The 23,482-nt window shown below is 41.0% G+C and overlaps 1 protein-coding gene across 3 annotated transcripts in view; it reads right to left on the minus strand.

Moving 5' to 3' along the window:
* Positions 1-357: 357 nt before the first annotated feature.
* Positions 358-23,482, minus strand: part of C6 (complement C6) — a 64,861-nt gene continuing 41,736 nt past the window's right edge. For 2 of the 3 annotated variants that reach the window (XM_058718492.1, XM_058718485.1), the window contains exons 10-18: positions 22,538-22,704; positions 20,900-21,125; positions 19,827-19,998; positions 19,519-19,630; positions 16,614-16,746; positions 15,515-15,703; positions 9,977-10,067; positions 6,428-6,669; positions 358-1,110 (exon numbers count right to left, since the gene is read on the minus strand). In XM_058718492.1, coding sequence (XP_058574475.1) covers positions 929-1,110; positions 6,428-6,669; positions 9,977-10,067; positions 15,515-15,703; positions 16,614-16,746; positions 19,519-19,630; positions 19,827-19,998; positions 20,900-21,125; positions 22,538-22,704 — 1,514 coding nt within the window. In that variant the 3' untranslated portion in view covers positions 358-928. Of the gene's footprint in view, positions 1,111-6,427; positions 6,670-9,976; positions 10,068-14,743; positions 15,003-15,514; positions 15,704-16,613; positions 16,747-19,518; positions 19,631-19,826; positions 19,999-20,899; positions 21,126-22,537; positions 22,705-23,482 lie in introns of those variants that run through there. The other variant, XM_058718500.1, reaches the window with a different exon arrangement.

Raw genomic sequence — 23,482 nt, forward strand, 5'->3', positions numbered from 1 at the left:
CTCTTCCCCAATAAAATGACAGTCTATCTTCTCTGAGAAATGGACGTCTACTTGGATATAATTTAACTTAAAAATTATTCCTTCAAAATTCTCTGATGATTTTCCATCCATCACATACTTCAATTTAAAAGCTTTGGAATGCACTTTAGCTGAGGCAAGAAGAATCTTTTTTCCTAAGAGTATGGAACTCCAGGAGTTTTTCAACTACTTTAAACAAGGCAATTTCCACTTGTTCCCAATCATCCCTACTGTGATGCTTATTACTATGGAGTGTCTCCTTGCATGAGATGATGGGACTCACCTTTCCTTACATTATTTTTTCCATAGCAATTACCACCATCACCATCAAACACACTATATATTTTATATGTTTATTTTGTTTTTTGTTTGCCTGTCTCCACATGAATGTAAGCTTCATGAAGGCAAGGGATTTTGTCTCTTTTATTCACTGCCGATTCCCCAGCGTCCTAAACAGTCCGTGGCACATTGGAGACATTCAGAATTATTTGTTGAATGAATGCATGAAGGAAAGTTGGGTTTTAAGAATGTGTTTTCCAAGTTGTTGTAGGTTTATGTTTATTGAATAATTGAAGACAATTATGGTTTTTGTTCTTAAATGTACTTGTGAGGATGCTTAATACTACAGGCTTCATAAGGTCCTCAGAAGTCCCATCGTTTTAGTGCAGTGTGAACAGAATTCACTGGATCAATGTGAAAGTTACTACTGAGGTGTATGCTACAGAAAACATCATAGGCTGAGGTTGGATAGGAAAGACTAAGGCAGGAGAGTCATGCAGAAGAATTATATGAAAGTAACACAAAAGAATTTATGTCAGTAACTTCTGGGCACACCAGTCTGCTGTTTGTAGGAGAATGCCCTCTTGTAGGGATTATTTTGGGACAGTAAATCTGTTATTCAGTGATTGTTTTAGGTTGAACACCTCCCAGGATACAGTATTTCCACTTTCCTGTTGGCACATCTTATAGCTCCTATGTCACAGATGTTCACTGTTTTCTCACTCATCGATGATCCCATTCTGATGCAGTAGAGTTGGTTTCCACCCTTGAAGCACTGGGGAGGCAACAGGCAGACACATTCGGAAGTGGCGGCTGAAATGAGAGGGAGACAGTGTGACTCACCACAGGACTTCAGGGTTTGATTTTACCTAATTTGTCCCAGAGGAGCAGGCACTTTGGTGGCAATGTATTGGAAAGCTAGAACAAAGGCAATGGCCCAAAAGACCCAACTGTGGTCAAATGGAGTGATCTGGATGTGAGAGAACAGAATCCACGAGTCAGCCAGTAAGATTCAGGAGCTGGACTACCTCTGAAACCTTGCTCTCACTCACTGACCACATCTAATCAGTCACTATATCCTGTCAAATCTATTTCTACAACATCTACAGACGGTCTTCTCTGTTATTTTCTCATTGGTACCACCTTCTATTGAGAATGTACTATGAAACCACATAAGAAGCCAAGTGTTTTGCATGTTTTATTTCATTTAATTCTCAAACATATGAACTATATGTTATCAAACTAATTCTACAAATGAGCTTGTTAGTAATCCCAGAGAGCTTAATTGATCAGCCCATGGTTCCACAATTAGTAAGTGGTAAAGGCAGGTTTTCAATCACGAATAGGCCTTAATTCTTTTTTTTTTTTAATTTTTTTTTTAACGTTTATTTTTGAGACAGAGAGAGACAGAGCATGAATGGGGGAGGGTCAGAGAGAGAGAGAGAGAGAGGGAGACACAGATTCTGAAACAGGCTCCAGGCTCTGAGCTGTCAGCACAGAGCCTGACGCGGGGCTCGAACTCACGGACCGTGAGATCGTGACCTGAGCCGAAGTCGGCCGCTTAATCGACTGAGCCACCCAGGCGCCCCTAGGCCTTAATTCTTTAACATAACTCTGTACCACAGCTATTGACTTCTTTCTAGAATATTTCCAGGTTGGTGATTCTTTTAGGAGGCCTGGTTTCAAAATCACCCAGTCACTTCATAATTCATGTAGATCTTTCATTCATGAAATTGTTTTAAAATGATCACTTGGGATAAACTTACCAAAGTCAAGAATATTAAATAAATTTTGAGTAGAGGGGGGGATATAGGCTCATTTCCATACATGCATGTTTTAATTAAAGTTCAAGATCCTCTGCAGTTTGCCCTCAAAATCCTTTTGCAACATTGTCTTTTATGCTTTTTCAATTCCACTTAGAGTAACTCTCTTTCTGCTTCCCAAATGAGACTTTAACAGTGTTCCAGTTTTTGCCCTCTTGCCCATGCTATCCCCTTCTTTTGCTACAGTGACGTGGTCTTTTTTACTTTCTCCCACATGCCCAGTTTCTACAGGCTCACCTCCTCCATGAAGTATTTCATACCCACTTACCCCCACAACAACTGAACTTTAAAGTTTTAACTAGACTTCAATAGTGTAAGTTTGTTAGTACTCTATCTGGTATTTTTACACTTTCTTGTTAGTTAGCTTTTCATATATGTCTTTCTCCCAAGACAGTTTTAAGTGCTTTGTTTGAGCGCTTGTTCATCTAGATGTCTCACTTAGCTCTTAACGAGGTGCTCAATTCATTCTGCTTCATCAATTGATTTCAATTCTGAATTTGGGGTGTAGGTATAAGCAATAAAAAAGAAGTATTTTGATAGATCTGGGGTAACTCATGCTGCCAAAATATCTGAGTTAGGCTGAGAATCAGCAATGATGTCATTCAGAAGTAGCTTCTTTTAGGTGGGTATCAGTTCTTTCCCCTGTGTCTCAACCAATGGGAGAAAATAGGGAAAGGGAGTGGGGAGATACGCAGAGGCACATAGATAGCCTATCTTTGGTAGAAAACATTTCATGAAAAAGCATGCATTCCTTTGTAAGCCCTGTGTCAACCAGTTAGAAAAGAGTCTTATTGTGGAGGGCCTTGCCGATTGTTGTAAACAATAGGGTTTAGTGAAGGACAGGAGACTGCTCCACCTTTGGAAAGGATGTCAGTTCCCCAGGCTTGTGGAAAAGCCATGGTCATTATTCTTTTAGTATGGTGTGGCTCAAATGATCTTAGCAAGATCATTTTTAGACTGCCAGCACCATAAAGCCCTTCCCACCACCTACACTAGTGCATCCTGCATCACTCAATTCTCATGCTACCATATTTATGAAACCCTTCCAGGCCAGAAGATTTCTCTCTCTCTCTTACGTGTTCTTATATCATGCTGGCTCTCATCAAAGTTATTCATCCAATTATCATGAAAAGTTACTCCTCCAAGTACTGTGAACAATTGGAGGGTACAAAGCTCGTTTGTCTTTAGAGTCCTCCTCATATTATATACAGTGACTTGTGCATCTTGGACACTAAATGGATGTGTGCTGAATAAATTTCCCCCTCTATTAGTTGATGGTGGATATTTTTGAAATTTAGGCGAAACATTCAATATGCATAGAAATAGACTCCTTATGAAGCCATTTGTGTTCTAACTTTTCAAATGGGAACTTGATGTTATTTTGAAGTTCCATTTTTAAACTTTTTCTCTCATTTTAGACAGAGAAGGAAAAGAGTAGCAAAGTACACAATGTCGTCAGTAACAGTTTAACCGAGGTGACATTCAATGCAACTGAAAATTAATATCCCAACTTGCCATATGTGGGTTGGGTATAAAATACATTTTTAGCTTTCTCTTTATTCATAAATGCTGAGGTTTGTACATTGATTCTGTTCTATAGTGCTACTGAACAGAATTCTCTATGATGTTGACTTTTGCTCACCAATTAGAGAAGACTGGCACAGGCAGACCTTATCTTTAGGGGGTGGGGAATGTTTTCAGTATTCTGATTGTGTGTAGGATCAAAGAATATTTTAAATGACTGAAATATCTTATTATAAAGTGTTCATGGATTAGTCTGACTGCCCCAAGACATTCTGGTCACTTGAGCAATATTGGTTAAGTATTCAAACTTTTTAGTGTTCTTGTTTTAGACAAATGTAGACTCCTGGTGGCTGTGGATTTAGATATCTGTACAGCAGAGAGCCAATAGTAAAGACAGATTTTGATGAAATTGCAAGCCAGAGATTATTTGTTACTCAGACACATTTAAAAAGAATAATTTGTGGAAAAAGAGCAAAAAAAAAAAATCATTGCAATACGGAGTTCCATGAAGATCTTTTCTCCATGATAAAAATGGAAGGACGGACGCTAACACTAATCACATCCACTAATACCTCATTATTTCTGAGATGTCAGCTGGGTAATGGTGTTGGTCTGGCAGTTAAAAATGAGTGGTAGCTTTTAGCCACAAGGTGATTTAATACTGATCAGAATTGGGCAATATATATATCAGACCCTGGCATGCTGTCTGTTATGTGGACTTACCTTGTTCAGATATGGCACGAAGGTCAGAAGTCTCAGACATTGACCTCCCGAGTGGCCACCCTCAGGTGGCCTATGGACTATGCCACCTGTGTCTACCCTCTGTCATGAATTCAATACTGCCACCTCCCAGGGGAGCTGGATCTTGATAATCAGAGTTAAGTGGATCAGGAAGGAAGTGGATTTGGGTAATAAGACCTCTCTCCTTTTCCAGGACTGAATTGAAGAGCCAAGGGGAACATTGAAGTTTTTGTGTTTATTTTTGCAAAGGTAAAGTGTTTTAGCAAAAATTTAATGTAACAATTCAACAAGTTTCCATTATATACTTTATGTCTCAATCTAAGATAGTTCTTTGAGGATGTGTCACAAAGGAAATCTAGCTGCATACTTGAGTTCTGCTAAATCCTAATCTTTGGCCCATATCTATGTATTATATAAAGCTTAGCTGAACTGTTTCAGGGTCAAACTTCATCTTAGAGAAAATGTACTCACTGCTGTGAAGTTTCCGCTTCCAATTCACAAACAAAAGTGCCCATAGCCAATTCGCTTACAGAAAATAGAAATGTAATGCCCCTTCTTAAGTATCAAGTTGGCAGAAAGATAAAGAAGTAATAACTCAAAGTTTCGGTGAAGGTATGGGTGGTAGTCTTTCTTATACATTGTAGACAGGAATATAATATGGTAGAAACATTTCTGGAAAGCAAGTTGATACACTGTGCCAACAAAGACTTTGTATGTGAAAATAATGTTTACCAATACATTTCATTTTCTAAGGTATATCCTGAGGAAAGAATCTAAGATTATAGATTTATCTCTGATCAATTTGTCTATTATAGCACTGCTTATAATAGGAAAATATTGGGAAAAATCTAAACACTTAACAGAAGATTAGTTAAGTAAGTTATAGAATGTCCACATGGACTTTTGCAGAGATTGAAAATTATGTAGCAGAATAATATATGATGACATGAAAATAGTTTCATGATATATTAATTGAAAAACAGCAATATAGAAAATAAGAAGTGAAGTATGATACCTAAAAAAAAAAAAAGTAATATAATCAGGGCCACCCTTGTGTATAAGGCCCTGGGGAATTTTTTTTTATGGGATGCTTCTCTATATAAACAATTACAGTAACTCTGACTTAGAGTGTTAGCACCATACTAGCAGGCAAATCTCAAGCAGTCCTGGCAAATACCCTGCTTTCTGGGAATGAGAGTCTAGCTTGGAGCCATGGATGACTGCAGGCATGAGTCCCAGAGCACCTCGGAACATCTGGTTGACCCCATGCATGGTGAGAGGGAAGCAGTAGAAGGTTGGAGAATGTTCCACCTGGGAGAAACAGTGCCCAAACCCATGAGAAACCCTGACTGGGCTCAGAGAGCCCTGTCTGATTAACACTGCCAGCCTTGGAGGCTGGCACTGCAGGAGGACTTAAAAAAATTTGAAGAAGATGTTTCTGGCAATTATTATCCATGAGGAACTCAGTCTAGGCTCTAGGCTCTAGCTATGTTGCCCTAGCCAGTCTCAAATGCCAGAGGAAAATTTAGACAATTTTGAGAGAGAGGGAGACAGAATCCCAAGCAGACTCTGCTGACAGTGCAGAGCCTGCTTGGGATTCTGTCTCCCTCTCTCTCTGTCCTTCCCCTGCTTGCTCTCCATCTCTCTCAAAATACATAAACTTTTTGCATGCATATATGTATATATGATTGTATGCATATATGATTGTATATGCATATATGCATATATGATTGTATATGCATAGAACAATAATTGGGAAGATTCACACTAAAACTACTAAGGTAGTTATTTCTAATAGTGAGTGGGTTATATTTTTGTATATAAATAAAAAAATTTTATAAAATGTTTTTATAAAACAGTGTAAAGGAATTATTTTTGATTAAGGAAAGGTTTTGTGTGTGTGTGTGTGTGTGTGTGTGTGAGAGAGAGAGAGAGAGAGAGAGAGAGAGAGAGAGAGAGTATATAAATGCAAATAAGATTAACTAGTTGAGATGAAGGCTAAGAGAGAGCATTTCCAGTGCGTGGTCACCACCAGGGCTTACCCGAACACTTTTCCCAGTCGTAGCAGGTGTCATAGCCACAGGATTCTTTCTTTGTGCTGTTGGATGAGAGTTTTGCTCTTTCAAGACCCCATTCTAACTGTGGACCTTCTTGGCAGGAACCAATATGTAGAAAATGGAGTTGCTGATTATTTAAACATTTCTGAGCCAAAAACGTACAAGCAGGTGAAGTAAAGTAATGGTTGGTGTCTGTATCAAACACACAGAGATCTTCAGAATAATGGCTGCCCAAGAGAGGAAAGAGCGCATTTATATATGAAGATTAGAAAAAAGGAGATGGCATGTAGCCAATATAATATGTAATCTTTCCAGCCAGTTTTCTGACGACCCGCCTCCCCATCTGCCCCATGCCCCCAGCTTCTCTTCTTTCATCTTGTGTGCTCTGGGATTCATCTTTCTAGAATTTCATCTTTTTTTCTTTTAATGTTTATTTATTTTTGAGAGAGACAGAGCATGAACAAGAGAATGGCAGAGAGTGAGGGAGACACAGAATTTGAAGCAGGCTCCAGGCTCTGAGCTGTCAGCACAGAGCCCGACACAGAGCTCAAACTCACGAACCATGAGATCATGACCTGAGCCAAAGTTGGATGCTTAGCCAACTAAGCCACTAGAATTTCATCTTAATCTTGGTGTTACTCCCAATTGTCTTCAAATCAAAGTCTGAATTCTTAAATTCTGGTAATCAAGATCCTCCATAATTTGACTCCAACTAACTTTCCTTTCTAGAATTATTTTCCTTTCCTTCTTAATCCGTATTACCTGGCAGTTACATTGATCATTTTCTAAAATTATAAGATTACCTTTCCTTTGCTGGCATCCGATGCCCTGCTCAGTCAGCATTGTATTGTCTCTCTTCTATGCCTGTCTGTGTCCAGTTTAATTCCTGACCACACTTTGAAGGTAGCCCTGATCAACCTAGCCCATGTAGTCTGGACCTCCTCAGAATTCTCTAACATTCATTAATTTGCAGCACTAGAGTCTTCTATCATTACATAGCTTTGCAAGTGTGTTTGTATACTTTGATTAAGTACATCAGTTTTGATATCATTCCTTGGGTAACTTGCTTAATCTCCCTAAGTAGATGCTAGGTCTTGCTGCTAGGAGGTAATCAGCAGCTACAGTCCTTCTTTTGTTGAGAGGACAAGGGCTGGTTTACTCTAAATTTGAGTTTCTTCTCTGATGTCAATCTTCGAGTTAGCAATCAGGGCATCAGTGTGCAAAATTATCTCCAGGTGCTAGAGCTGAGAAGAAAAAGGCCACTCCCTGTGTTCAGAGAACTTAAACTGTGGGGCTAGCCAGTCCCACAAACACCTTCGATGCTGTATAGAAGAGAACAGAGGACTACAGAAAGAGTCTAGAGAAGTAGGGGAGAGCTAAAATTCAGAGAGTTCCAGAGGACAGTCTGCATTCTCATGACTTGGTATTGGAAAGACAAAGAAGGAAGTTTCTTCTGCATTAAATGGGCAATATGAATGCTGCAGGTACTCCCCGGAAGGCCGTCTGTTGGATGAGGGGACTCCAGCAGCAAGAAGCTACATGATGGATCACCCTGGTGAGGATTGAGGTGGGGGGGGGGGGGAGGGGGTAGATAGGACCACCCCTGGGTTGAATTATGTTTGTGGAATTATACAGGAAAAGACCCTATAGTGTTAATCAATCAATCAATCAATCAATCAGTCCCTATAAGTGTTTGTTCACCTGCAGCACAGAGGAACATGAGAGCTAACTGGTGTTAAAGGTGAAGGATAACAACTGGGCACAGTCTGTTGGCTTCCCTTCCCAACATTCAGTCTTTCTTCTCCTCAGTAATATAACCCTAATTTTATTAAAATGTCTATGCATCCAAAGGTGTGTGTGGCCATACGAATAAGAAAAGGTTAATGAGATGAAAGTGAGTGATGGGTCTTCTGAGAATTCTCCTTAAAAATAGAGAAAATGTCCATTTTTGGTCTTCTCCCTTCCTACTCCTGCACAGCAATCTTGGACCATGACACAATTTAAGGATGGTGGAACAAGAGCAGGAAGGAGCCTCGGTCCTATCTGCAATGAGAGTTACCATACGAGCCCTAGGTTGGCAACCTCTGCATTTACTTTGTGAGATGGAGAAACAAAATTTTATTTTTATCTAACACTGTTTTGGATTAAATCTGACTGAAAGCCATTAAATTAAGAAGGATGTTGGGGCACCTGGGTGGCTCAGTCGGTTAAGCGTCCGACTTCAGCTCAGGTCACGATCTCACGGTCCGTGAGTTCGAGCCCCGCGTTGGGCTCTGGGCTGACGGCTCAGAGCCTGGAGCCTGCTTCAGATTCTGTGTCTCCCTCTCTCTCTGACCCTCCCCCATTCATGCTCTGTCTCTCTCTGTCTCAAAAATAAATAAAACGTTAAAAAAATTTTTTAAAAATAGAAGGATGCTTGGGGCACTTGTGTGGCTCGGTCAGCTAAGCATCTGACTTTGGCTCAGGTTATGATCTGACAATTTGTGGGTTCAAGCCCCATATCCAGCTCTCTGCTGTCAGCACAGAGCCTGCTTTGGATCCTCAATTTCTCTCTCTCTCTCTCTCTGCCCTTCTCCCTTTCACAGACACTCTCTCAAAATAAATAAACATTAAAAAAAAAAAAAAAAAGAAGCACCCTCAACTCTCCTCAGTGTATTCATTTAAAGGAAAGGCAGTTAGGGGCACCTGGCTGGCTAAGTCAGTGGAGAATGCAACTCTTGATCTTGGGATTGTGAGTTAGAGCTCCACATTGAAGTAGAGATTACTTTAAAGAAAAGAAAAGAGGGGCGCCTGGGTGGCGCAGTCGGTTAAGCGTCCGACTTCAGCCAGGTCACGATCTCGCGGTCTGTGAGTTCGAGCCCCGCGTCAGGCTCTGGGCTGATGGCTCGGAGCCTGGAGCCTGTTTCCGATTCTGTGTCTCCCTCTCTCTCTGCCCCTGCCCCGTTCATGCTTTGTCTCTCTCTGTCCCAAAAAAAAAAAAAAAACGTTGAAAAGAAAAGAAAAGAAAAGAAGAGAAAAGAAAGGGAAAGAAAAGGCAGTTATAACAACAAAGAGGAGATAGCTATCTAGTCATGGCAGTCCAGGATTTTTCATTTTTTTTTCTTCATGCTCTCTACCCCAGCATGAAAAATAAACTGACAAAGGGGAGTATATATGCATGAAGTCCATGTTTATACCACTTTCTCTATTCTAAGTTTTTGGAGTCACAACCTTGCCCTGTGGTTAGGGGGAAGAGGAAGGCTTTGAGATAATTGAGTCTGAAACCAGTTATGGACAGGAATAAGTCTTCATAAACAAAACTAAAACTGTCTTGATAAACAAATGCCATGCAAACTTAGGGAACGGGGCTGAGAGATAATTAAGAAAGCTTGCTACCCAGTGGGGAAGAAATCAACAGAGCACAGGGGGTATCAGTTATGTGAAAAATTAATATGTTTCGTGTTTGTGCTTCAAGAAGCTCAGCTCCTCTATCAAACTGGTTACACGAGACTGGTTTTCCCAATTTCCAAATACAGTCCATAGAGTATCTCTCACCTACAGTCTTCTTCTGGAGACATGCAAATGCATTCAGATCCCAACTGTTTTTGTCCTGGTTGGCAATGACCCTTTAATTTTGTCAAAACATCTGAAACAAAAGAAAAGAGGTAAAGGACAGTGCACAGCATGACTTCCAAGCGATACATTTGGATTTAGTAGAAAGCAGTGGCGAAAAGTTCTCATTTATCTGTAGTTAGAGCACTCATTTTGCCTTTTCTAAATATGTTGTCATGAAATATTCCATCTAAAGGTCTTTTCTAGCTCTCATGAGCTGTCATTTTCCAACCTAAAATTGCTGTTAAGTACAGAGAACTGAAGAAAATGGAATTTGTGAAATTTCTGTTCGTTTGTTCTTCAAATACTGACTGGGCAACTACAATATTTTCAGCACTGTGTTATGTTCTGGAAATAGTGGACTGACTAAAATTTCACCCAGATTCTATGCTCACAGAGCTTATAGTTTTGTGAGGGCAGAGTGACATTAATCAAACACACCAATACAAATAGAATTGCTCATATTATTAGCATTATTAAAGAGAAAGCACATAATCAGGAAAACTGACGTAGTGAGGAAGGTTCAGAATGGCAAAATGGAAAGAAGAAAGGGAATGTGTTCACAGCAAAGGAAACATCAGGCATGGAAGTTCTACAAAGAGAGACAGGATGTGATTTTCCTGGAACTGAAAGAAGGCCAATGTGGTTGAAATGCAAAAAAACAAGAGCATGGAACAAGATGAGGCCAGAGAGGTGAGTGTGTACCAGGCTGTGCAGGGTCTTATAGAGTTTTTGAAAGACGTTTGCCTTTATTTTATAAACAATGAAAAGTCTTTGGTGGTGTAAGTCAGGGGTCATATGACAAACTCAGGCCCGGATTCTGAAAAAGAAATGAATTGTGGCCTCTGTATGCGGAGAATGGATTTGAAGAGATATGGTGGCCAAGAAGGCTATGGGTAGACAGTCTATGAGGTTATTATAGTAGAGCAGGTGAAAGAGGATGGTAATTTGGATCAAAATGTTGAGTTGGAAATGGAGACAAGTAGGTAAACTTGTGACATATTTATCAGAATAGACAGATAAAATTGCCTATTGTGGGTAAGTTATGAGAGCTGCAAAGTACGGTTTCTAGGTTTTTAGTTTGCATTAGATAATAGACATTGGTGCCTTAACTGTAATAGAAAATATTATAAGACGTTTAGTTTTAGGGAGGGGGGTAATGACTCAAGAGTTTCTCTCTGCATATGTTAAATTTATGGTGTCTTTAAGTCACTCAAACAAACTAGATCAAAATAAATACATACAAATGTGACTATTTGGGTTTAATTCAGTGGGGAAGTCTGTGCTAATGATTTAAATTTGTTATTATTCTACCCGGAATCATTGAAACCACAGGTGAGCTGTTGTGTGAAACAGACTTCCCAGGACTGAACCTGATCGAGCATCCACAGAACCACAATGGCTTCTGGAAGCAAATGATTGTCAAAGGATGGCAGTAGGCAGCTATATCTAGATATCCTGCCACATTAGATGGCAGAACAGGAGACCAAGCTCAAGGGTGCTTTCCTTTTTTTTTAATATTTATTTATTTTGAGAGAGAGAGAGAGAGAAAGAGAGAGAGAGAGAGAGAGTGTGTGTGTGTGTGAGCAGGGAGATGCAGAGAGAGAGAGAGAGAGAGGAGAGAGAGAGAGAGAGAGAGGAGAGAGAGAGAGAGAGAGAATCCCAAGCAGGGTCCAGGTCCATTGTGGAGATCGCAACCTGATCCAGCATCAAGAGTAGGATGCTTAACCGACTAAGCCACCCAGGTGTCCCTTCATGGTTACTCCTTTTAGCCTACAAGGCAGAAGGTTTGGTAAAGGAAGGAGGTTTATGTTAGAGGCAAAAACAAAGATTATAAAAATTGGTAGGTTTTCCGTTTTTGCTGCTATTTCTGTTTCCTATGATCATTCTCTCAGAGGAACCTCTGATGAAATTTGGCCCTTAACCTTCATGAACATGGAGATGTATAGTGGCTGGTAAGGCCTCAGATACTAAGCATTCCATTGACACGGGATTGTTTTTCTTTGCTTTGTTGTAGAGCTATACCTCTTTGCCCTTTGTAAATAAATCCACACTTAGGTCAGGGAAGGACCCCTAGCTATACATTGTTTCCAAAGAGAATCAGCTTCCTAGTATTTGTCATTACTGATTTGAAGTTGCCACTGATCTCAGGCAAGGAGTCCTTGCTCCCTCAGCATGTCAGGTTGAAGTCAGAACTGGCTCTCAGCTGCCCACACCGCCTGGAACAGTTTGTGAATGACAAGGAAATGAGAACGCTGGTGATCTTTGGAGTGCTGGGGTCAAGGGGAACTTCTGGAGGTGTCAATTTCTCCGAGGAGGAAAAAGTAACTGTAGAGGCACCTACCATGTCAATTCCTCAGGAAGCAAAAATCCTTTTTCACACTGAAAGAATTAAAACCCTTTTCCTAACCAGGGATGGCCTGAAAGCCTCTTTATCTCACAGCTCTCCACACATTGAGAGGAAAGAGTGCCCAGTTTTATTGATGATTTTCTCTCTCTTTCTGACTTCCCTCATTGATCTTTTTGCCAATGTTGTTGGAGAGAAAATACACAAGATAGGATATTTATTTACTTAATCTAGATGTAGAACATTTCATTCTTTCTCAGATTAGATTATAATCTCAATTTCTTTTCCAAACACAGAGTCATGGGCATGTATGTGTGTGTGTGTGGACAGTGCTGTATAGAGAAGATGCTTCTGAAGATACCCGGAGATCTTAACCTTCTGAAGCCTGTAGTTCCCTCTGATATATATGATCAGGAGTTGAGTGAAATCAAGCCACAATATCAACCTCAAGTTCTCACAAATTTCCATGATCTCTCTCTTTTTTTTTTTAAGTTTACTTATTTATTTTGAGAGAGAGGGAGAGAGACCAAACAGAGGAGGAGCAGAGAGAGAGAATCCCAAGTAGGATCTGTGCTGTGAGCCCAGAGGCCAAAGTGCGGCTTGATCTCACAACTGTGAGACCATGACCTGAGCCGAAATCAAGAGTCAGAGGTTCCACCGACTGAGCCACTTAGGTGCCGCCCATGATACCTCTTTATCAGTAATTTTAAGTTTACTTAATAAGTTAGCTTTCCCCCTTTTCTTCATGCATTATAATAGCCTAGAAGAGGATAAAGAAGGCCACATGGCAAAGAGCTTGGGGAATGAGTTCAACTGTAGCTCAATTCCTGTTGACTCAAACTGCCTACCTAGGGTTTAATTTAGTCCCTCACTACCTTCTGCTTTTATGTAAGCAAAATGGGCCTAATCATAGCTGATTTCACATATATCTTCAAGGACCCTCTGAATAAAAATGAGACATTATTTGAACAATTGAAAAATTTGGAAGATATGAATTAGTAGATGCCCTCAACTGTCTTCCAAATAACTGACTTGCCAGGCTAGGTTCCCCAGTCCCTCCATGGTAATTGCCTGACTTCCAAGTTTATGGGTTCCTCTTGTTAGAGGAGGCAGTTAGTAATGAGGAGGGACAAAGCAGAAAGGCACCCCTTAGTTGCATTAAAGGGGGGGGGGTTGGGAGGCCACTCGTTGCAATAGGAAAATCCCCCACCAACAGCTAGGTGAGGCTTTGTTCCATCCTCAGAAGACATTTCCCTCATTATATTAAAAAAATTTTTTTTAACATTTATTTATTTTTGAGAGACAGAGCAAGAAAGAACACGAGGGGCAAAGAGGTGGGGGGGAGGGGGGTGGACAAAGAATCCAAAGCAGGCTCCAGGCTCTGTGCTGACAGCTCAGAACTCCTGGAAGGCGAAATCATGACCTGAGCCGAAAGTCCACACTTAACCGGACTGAGCCACCCAGCCACCCGGACATTTCCCTCATTATAATATCATTTGCATTGCAGTTCTGAAAGGTCTCTGCCCCTAAAATCACCATGACAGTTGTGATCAATCCAAAAAAGGAAAGGAAAGGGGTGGAACCTGGATTCCTGAAAAAAGCATGCTGCTTACCTCAGTGAATATTCCTCCCCTAATTACTCAAAATATAATAAAAGCTTGTAAACAGAAGAAATTTGGGGCATTTGCTCCCTGGAGCCTACCTGGTCTTCCTCTACGAGTATCCTTTTGCTTTAATAAACTTTCCTGCTTGCACCACCTATCCGCGGTGTCTGTTCTATTCTCCGATTCCTTCTGGCCCAGAGACCAAGAGACCTAGGGCCTCTTGCAATCTCTTTTGGCAACACTGTCTTCCATAGCATGACACTTCTGCAGCTACAGGCTTATCAGTGTTGTTTGTTTCCAAATCCATTTAGGCCAATTGTTATTGTGATTGTGTAAGTTAATGAACTGTATCAAGTGATAAACTTTTTTAAATAAAAAGTTGGGAATTTTGAACAATTAAAAATGATTTGCAAAAATTTTGCTTTGAGTTCACTGGGGATGTGACTACTGTAAAAGATTACGAAATACATATATTTCATATATAAAATTTATGTATATACATAAATTTAAAATCATTCTCTAGTCAATTTGTTTCAAAAGTGACTTTAACGTTTTACCTCTCTTCAAAACAACAGTTCTCAACTCTGCATGCATTTGGGTTAGCTAGAAGAAATCTTAAACAAACGCCAAATACTAGGCCCTCCCCAGCTCAGTGACATCAGAATTGGGGGAAGGAACCTAACTGGAGGTGTTTTTTAAAGAAGCGCCCCACCTGCAATTAAACATGATTTTAGAGGAACTGATAGGGAATAACATAGGTGGTGAGTCATGTATTTGCTTTATTTGAGGAAGAAGTCTTGGAGCTGAAATCAGAAGACTAGAAAATAAGAGCCTGGGGGGGCGCCTGGGTGGCTCAGTTGGTTAAGCGTCCATCTTCGGCTTAGGTCATGATCTTGCAGTTGGTGAGTTCAAGCCCCGCGTCGGGCTCTGTGCTGACAGCTCAGAGCCTGGAGCCTGCTTCAGATTCTGTGTCTCCCTCTCTCTCCTGCCCCTCCCGTGCTTGTGCTCTGTTCTTGCTCTCTCAAGAATAAATAAACATTAAAAAAATAAAAAAGAAATAAAAAGAAAATAAGAGCTTGGTCCTATGTCAGAAAATGGGTGGATAATCATGCATTTCTGTGTTTTAAGTTAAAATAAAATGCTCTCAAAATAAAATAAAATAAAATAAAATAATTAAAAAGTAGTGTGCACTACTTTTTTATGGCCCTCCACTTTAGCCAAATTTTCAGTTTACCATTAATTCTGATTTTGTTGGATGGCCGAGCTTGCACTCCCTCAAAATATTGAAACATTGTATTGGAAAAGAAAATCGACCTTGCTTTCTAAAATTTGAAGATATCTGCTTGACCAATAACTTGTTATCTGCTGCCTGATCTCATCATGACACAGGTTGAAATAGAAAACCTAGCCTGTGAGTGGAAACTTCTGCTTTCTTCTCCCAACACATCCTCAAGAAATAGCACCCCTGTGGGTGCTATGCTACTACCAGTTTTGGGGGGCACCATCTCAGCAGACCCTAGTGACACTCACTTTTTTCACAGGTGAGCGAGTTTGAAATGGGTGGTGTCCAGGAATCCCCACTGCATGTGTACTGTGAAGGCCCAGCAACGACAAAGCCTTTGGGACAGGTTAGCTCAATGGATTCACCGATTGCATATAATCTCTGAAATGGCGAGATGGTCAGAACTTCCTGCACAACTGGCTTGAGGCACTGTGTCCCTGCAGGCAGAGAAACATGTCAGATGTGCTTAGTGGAGCAGAACACTCAACAAATGTAAGCAAGAGGTGATTTTAGTGGGATTTACTGCATTGGTGCTGCTTTAATGCCATGTTTCAATCAGAAAACTGGGGGTTGGGGTGGGTGGAGGATCCAGGCTTCCCGAGAGAGTCCTCCGCCGAGATGCTCCCGTTCATTCAATTATCTGAGGTGCCCTTGCTAAGGAAGTGGCTCCAGACACTTCCAACTCTCATTGCATTATTGGGACTTTTTCCTTTCAAAAAGTATTTCCCCCCCTCTTCTCCCTAGCATGTCCTCCCAAGAGGAAGTCACCACATTGTGGATGGCACAGAGGCAGACGTTCTGATTGAGACTGGTTTCAACTCTCCCTAATAACTCTTTGGGGGTCCCTTTTTGAGCCTTATGTGAATTTTGTTTTGACTTTACTGTAGCTTACAAATGGGTATGTGTGGAGCTTACAAACTCCTCCCCTCTTCCTCAGGAAAGGATGTGGATGGGCTCCAAAGAGAAAACTGCATTTCACATAAAATCGCATTTCTGATGCACAAAGAATAGGAGGAGTATCATCTTCCTGGGACTCATTCATTTGCATTAATTTGTACATCAGGCAAGGCAGATGCCTGTGGTTAGATGTAGTTAGAGGACTTCCTGGATTTCTTTGCAAGTGCATGCTTTGTAGTCCTGGGTCTATGAGGCCAATACACAGGGGCATGAGAAGTGAAATATGAAGATATTTTGGAACAGAATGTGAGCAGATGAATCCTATTTTCTGCTCACTAAACCTTTTCACCAGAGCTACTAAAAAAAAAAAAAAAATAGTATGATATACTAGCTACATGGGGCACGTTTATTCTTCAGAGCAGTCGCACAAAAAGTTTGGCCAGTACTCACGGCGGCATTCCACATCTCCCTGCCTCCAGGTCCTGTCTGGTAAGCATCTGAAGTACTGATATCCAACAGCCATGAAGCCAGAAAAGCATGAAATTTCAACTTCTTCCCCAACTGCATACAGTTTCTTTTCATTCTAGAATTAAAATAGAAACAAGCCCATTATCAATGCCAGGGATGATACCTTTCAACACCTCAGGGTCATCCTGGATTCTTTCCATTCCTTAACTCCTGTATCTGCTCAGAGACAGAGTCCTCTCAATTTCTGCTTCTAGACATCCCTCAAAGTTTTCTCCTTTCCATTGCATTGTATTACTTTTGAGTAAAAACTACTGACAGTAGAGACGAGGTCTGTAATAAAGAGCAAAACAGAACAAAAGGTGAATTTATTCCTGGGAATGGAAACATACAATCTAATTTTATAAAAAGAGTTCATTAGAACAATGAATCACTGTTTAAAGCCTTTGTGTGATTTTTAAAATTAGAATGTTGATCATTTTAACAGTTTTTGTAAGCAGCTAGAAAAAATAAGTCAAAAAGTATGTGGGTATCTGGATCTGACAAAATGGAATTTTGAGGATTATGTTCTAGGCCAGGGAATAGCAAATTTTGTCTATAAAGGGCCTCCAAAGTCAATTGCAGCCTGTTTTGTTTGTTGCAACTACTCACCTCTGACATTGTTGCCACTATAGACCTATGTAAATAAACAAGTGTGGTTGTATTCCAATGAAACTTTGTTTAAAAAAAGAAAAGAGAAAAAAAACAGAACAGGAAACAGATGGCAGGCCAAATTGCGGCTGTGGGCCTTAGTTTGCTGACTCCTGTTTTAAAAGATTCATTCCCAAAGTGTGGTTCTGGAACTAGCAGCATCAGCATTTCCTGGGAACTCGTTAGATATGGCAGTTTTGGGCCCTGCCCCAGACCTATTGAATCAAGAAACTCTAGGGGCGCCTGGGTGGCGCAGTCGGTTGAGCGCCCGACTTCAGCCAGGTCACGATCTCGCGGTCCGTGAGTTCGAGCCCCGCGTCAGGCTCTGGGCTGATGGCTCGGAGCCTGGAGCCTGTTTCCGATTCTGTGTCTCCCTCTCTCTCTGCCCCTCCCCCGTTCATGTTCTGTCTCTCTCTGTCCCAAAAATAAATAAAAAACGTTGAAAAAAAAAAAAATTAAAAAAAAAAAAAAGAAACTCTAGGCGCGACACCCAGCAACCTGTGTTTTAACAAGCCCTCCAGTGCACTTTTTCTAAAGACTAATTGACATTGCCTCACTCCCAAATATTTCCTCCACTTAAAATCAACAGAAGACAAATGAACGCGGAAGGCATATTAGCCCAGACTGTACTCCATGGATATTTGTTTGCTGGCATTGGAGAATTGAGGATTATTGATCTTTGATCATAAATATGATACAGTTGGAAAAAGATTAATTTAAAGGCTTTACTGAGTTGAAGAAAGCTAAAACAATTTTTTTTTAAGTCAAAATTAATTAGGGAACATGCCTTCTGTGATCAATTTTAAATATTACATGTTTCTAATTTATATCTAAAGCCACAGACCTTTCTGAAAAATATATTTAGTTATTTTTAATCATACAAACATTGTAGCTCAGTAATAAAGATAAAATTAAAAGGCATTAAAACTGTATTGACTGCTTAAGAATTCTACAGGTTTCTAACCTAAAGCATTATAGACTCCACATCTCCTGTGACTAGTTTGTCTCTCTGAAAACGTGTGTTAGGTAGAGAATTACTCTCCTCAGATTCAGGAATAAACAGATCTTATTTGTACATTTCTTACAGGTCATCCGAACCTATATATTGTGGTCACGTTCCACTTTCCATTCACATAAGTGGACCATGAGTTTAGGAATTAGTGGTGCAGGGAAACTGCTGTCCTTTGGTCTAACAACCAAGTATGGAGACCTGTCCAGGGAATTCAAGATGGAGGAGTGGTAGAGCGTTTCTAAGTATTCATTTTTAAGTCAACAGAAGATGATTAAACTGAGAACAATAACCCTACATAAAAGAAAACACATACTTTTTAAGTTCTATTTTTTGGAATTTTTAAAAATGATTCATTTTTTTTTTACTGTATTAATTATTTACTGTTATGTAAAAATTACCTCCAATCTTAGTGACTTAAAACAATATACATTGTAACTTTTGTGGGTCAGGAATCTGAGCATGATTTAGCTAGGCCTTCTGCTTCAGAGTCTCTCATAAGTATGTAATCAAGCTGTCAATGTGGCTATGGTCTCATCTGAAGGACCATCTGGGTAAGGGTTCACTTTCAAGCTCACTCATATGGTTGTTGGCAGGATTCAGTTTCTCAAGGGTTGTTGAGAAAGTCTTATTTCCTTGCTGGTTATTAGCCAGAGGCCAACCTCAGGCCACATGGGCTTCTCAATAGGGTAGCTTACAACAGAGCAGCCTGCTTCATCAGAGGAAGAATGAAAGAAAAATTCAAAGAAAGGCTACAAACAAGAAGGAAGTCACAGGCTTTTGTAGCAGACTCTTAGAAGTGACATTCCATCACTTTCCCCATAAACTTTTCATTAGAAATAAATCATTAGGTCCAGCTCACACTCAAGGGGAGAGGATTACACAAGGGCACAAATACCAGAAAGTGGGGATCATTGGAAGCCAAAAAATGATTCATTTTTGAGAGAGTGAGAGAGAGTGCAAGCCGGGGTTGGGGGGGGGGGGGCGGGCAGAGAGAGAGGGAGACAGAGGATCCAAAAAGGGCTCTGCACTGAGAGTGGAGAGCCCAATGCGAGGCTCAAACTCACAAACCGTGAGATCGTGACCCGTGACGAAATCAAGAGTCAGATGCTTAACCAACTGAACCACGCAGGAGCCCCATAAGTTCTATTTTTTGAACTCCAAACTTGAGGTGGAGGTCAGGATGCTTACCCGGATAAATCCATTTTCCGGAGGCACTGGCTGAGGACACCCAGAATCTGATTCTGTCTCAGGGAGGTCTACTTCTTTCACTTCTTCGTCATCGCTGATACATGGCTGTCCACTAAAAGGGAAAAATAAACACGTGTGCATATGTATATGTGAAGGTGCACGCATATTTGTAAAGAAAGCATTGGAGAGAAATGGGTACGCCAGATCCACGAATACCTTGCTAATACACTGTGTTGGAATAGGTAAAACACTGCTTATTTCTTTACTTAGCAGTAGGAAAATACACCTTCCCCGGCACCCAGCCTTACGTGTTCTCCATGATGGAAAATGTGCAGTGTTCCTCTTGCCGTCTTTCCCCTTCACAGGGTTTCCCTCCTTGCTGGGGGGCAGGGTTGTTGCACTGCCGGGTTCTCGATCTCTTATAAGTAGCATCGCACGTGCTCCAGGGAGACCAGCAGCTCCAATTCCCATCCACTGCATCTGGAACACAGGAAACCCATCCATCCATCCAGGCGAGGCTGAGAGAACCGGGGCTGTGAGGCCAGGCCAACTCGGTCTCCTCACTTTTTAGCTGTGTGATTCTTTGAGGAATATCACAGGGTTATCATGAGGATGAAAGGAAACTACCTATGAGAGGGCCTGACACCTTGCCTGATTTCCCTTTCCTGTTCCCACAGCCTGAATGAAATGGCAACAATTATGAATCATTTTCAACTATCAGCACCGTATCACACACATGTGTATATGCATACAGATACGTATACATATGAACTTCTTCTGAACAGAATATGTATCAGATTACTTTTTTAAAGGTCATAGAATATATTCTCACCCCGATGACACATCCCCTTGCTAAGGAGCATTAGAGATAGCCAAACTTAGTCCTGAATGAAAACTTTGGTTGTTGGCTTAATTTACCTCTTGTTACAAAGCCATTGTCACTCTACCTTACAACATTCTACTGTTATAACAGCAGTATCACATATTTTATTTTATAGTATAGTTTATTATTTTATTTTATGTTATAGGCATTGTGCTGCAATATAAATATAAATATATAAATATCAATATATGTGTATGTACATGTATAAAATCTTCAGGTACATGCTGGCATTGCCCCCATTTTATGGATGAATGGATTGGGGCATTGAGGGGTTAGGGGGCTTTCCCAAAGTTACACAGCTGGTAGGTTACAGCCAAGACTTTGTCATACCAGGGCTGTTTGACTAAAGTCAAACTCTAACTTTTTACAAACTTACCTTCCTTGCGAGTTTGGATAAGGTGGAAGCTGTTAATTGACATTTGGTTTTATTTGACCAACCTAGAATACCTTTCGGAGGAGAAAAGGGGCCTACCCCCCAGTATGTTATGTGATACTTACTGGATTTATAATCCGGGGAGCGTCTCTCACAGTTCTCTCCGTATGTGCCGCTCTGGCACACACACAGACATTCGGTCCCTGAGAGTGTGGGGCGGCCATTATTAGGGCATGGAGCACACCGGCAAGGGTCAAACTTGGCTGCGTATTCTCGAAAAGCTTTCCTGAGGTTGTTCCGTCTTGTCACCGCACAGGGGATGTTTCTCACCAAGTCGGTGATGGGAGCAAGCTAAGGGCAGAAGGTAGAGAGGAGGTCCAGTTCATCACATCCCTGTGGCACATGTTGCCATCCCTGCTCAGCTCTCACGGACTGAGAGGAAAGGTCTGGAAAATCCTACACTTCAAGGGATTATTGTAGAATATAGCACATCTGCCTGTTGAACCAGCGGAGAAAAACCCTCTCTGTGAGGGTAGGGGATCCTTTTCTTTCCCTTCTCTAGTGGGTAGAGCAGCTCTCCGCAGGGTTAGAAGCCAGAAGCTCTCTGGCTTCTCTTGTCCCTGATGCAATGTCTCTGGAGCTCACTTTCCCTGGAATCCTATTATGAAGGAAGCCTCACAGGCAGTGTTGTCACATTACGTCACATTATTTAGGAAGCACCAATTGCATGCATCAAGGCTCTGAGAGAGGTGACCGAGAGTTGGGCAGCTCATGAATGCTCTGTTGAAGCCTCATTAGGTTTGATTCAAGCAGAAAAATCCAGAGAGGGTGAGGAGAGGCTTTCTGTGTTCTTGTTTGCCAGGGACAGGATTGGCGTTTGGCAGAACCCCATGACAAAATATGGAGCAGGAGAAATGAACTCGGCCATGGGATGAATGGAAGAATTACAGTAACAAATAATGGAGCTTACACAAAATCAGAGCTCATTTTATTAACATTTTAAAACCTCAAAGGAATGACTATCTTGTGCAGCGGATAACTCACAGCTGCCCAGCCTGGCGGCCAGATCTCACTTTCCCACCATAGCCTATAGAGCTCAAAGTATCTTCACGTTGCAGGTAAATTATCTTACTTTCATAACGATTGAGCTCCTTTATCCCCATTTAAATGAAATGAGCAGAACAGCTTTTTTGAGGGCTTTAAAAACTGTGCTTGTGTTTTAGTCAAAACTGGTTCTAAATGGCATATGACTGATATGTGGGCAAAGTATTCCCTACATAATAAAAGTCACCTTTTCACGTAATCACAGCAAATATAGGAGAGGTCATTGTAATCCACGGTGATAGAAACAGAAAGCCAAGTGGATCTAAGATCCCATTTATCCCACAGAGCTATAAATGAAGACTTAGGAGTGCTCATTCAATAAAAAGCTGCAAGAAAAGTACACAAAGCAGATTGATTGTATACTCGGGGAGCTGAAGGCACTACTTAAGGCAAGTTTGAACAATTGTATTCACCAAATTCCCCTTCCTGGTATTTTATATGTGCTAGGAATTCTAAATACCATACTGGAGGATGCTCGTTTCAAAAGCAAAAGCAATCGACGTGTAATCTAACGTTTTTTAAAAAGTACATTGTGCACGTATACGAAAGAAAGACATTTCCTTTATCATCTGTGAGGAAAATGGAAAAGGAATTGTGTGGTGCACGATTTGCTAGAGGACTACTTTAGCTTTCTCACCCATAATATTTTTTACTCTTACCTCAAAGTCAATCACAGCAGGATTTTCCTTCACAGATTCTAACCACTCAGCAAATACCTTCTCGTCAGGACTGGAGTTCCCTCTCTCCCACACCAACTTGGCTGCGTACTCACTTCTCCCACCTCGAATCAGGGAGATGCATTTCTCTGCTCCCTGCAAAACTGAGCCTGCAAGGTGTTTCGAGAAAATTACTCATTTAATTTTACTGCAGATTCAAACTTTAAAGAAAAGTCTATTTGCACAGGAGCAGAAGTAGATGATAGTCATGCGGCTCCACTAAATAAGCTGGTGAAAGGGCACCTGGGTGGTTCAGTCAGTTAAGCATCTGACTCTTGGTTTGGGCTCAGGTCATGGTCTCACGTTCGTAAGTTTGAGCCCTGCGTTGGGCTCCAGGCAGAGTCTGCTTGGGATTCTCTCTCTTCCTTTTGAAATCTGCCCCTCCCCTGCTTGTTCTCTGTCTCTCTCTCTGTCTCTCTCTCTCTCTGTCTCTCTCTCTCTCTGTCTCTCTCGTTCCCCCCGCCCCCCCACAAGTAAATAAATAAACTTTAAAAAAAAAAAAGCTGGTGAAAAGCAAGAGAACACTCCTCAGCCCTACGGGGAGTTTAATAATAGAAAGGATAACAATGTTAGCCGTTACCATTTATGAAGCAACTTGTATATTGCAGGCACTGTGCACATATTGTCTTAAGTAATTCTCACAACAATGTTGAGAAGTAGGTATTGTTATAAACACAGACATTGAAGCTAGAAGTAATTTAGCCTGGAACACACGTAGAGTTACTGGGAGTGGGGTAGGGGTGGGAAGCTGACGTACTAACCTGCCCAGGTGCAGACTACTCTGCTCCCTGCCCTTTGATGCCAAACCTCCCACGTTTGACTTATATTAGCATATGTCTTGGGCCTTCAGAATAACATAAGTCACATGGTTTCTGATATCCAATCAGG

This window comes from Neofelis nebulosa, chromosome 1 (genome assembly GCF_028018385.1).
Source record: "Neofelis nebulosa isolate mNeoNeb1 chromosome 1, mNeoNeb1.pri, whole genome shotgun sequence".
NCBI lineage: Eukaryota > Metazoa > Chordata > Mammalia > Carnivora > Felidae > Neofelis > Neofelis nebulosa.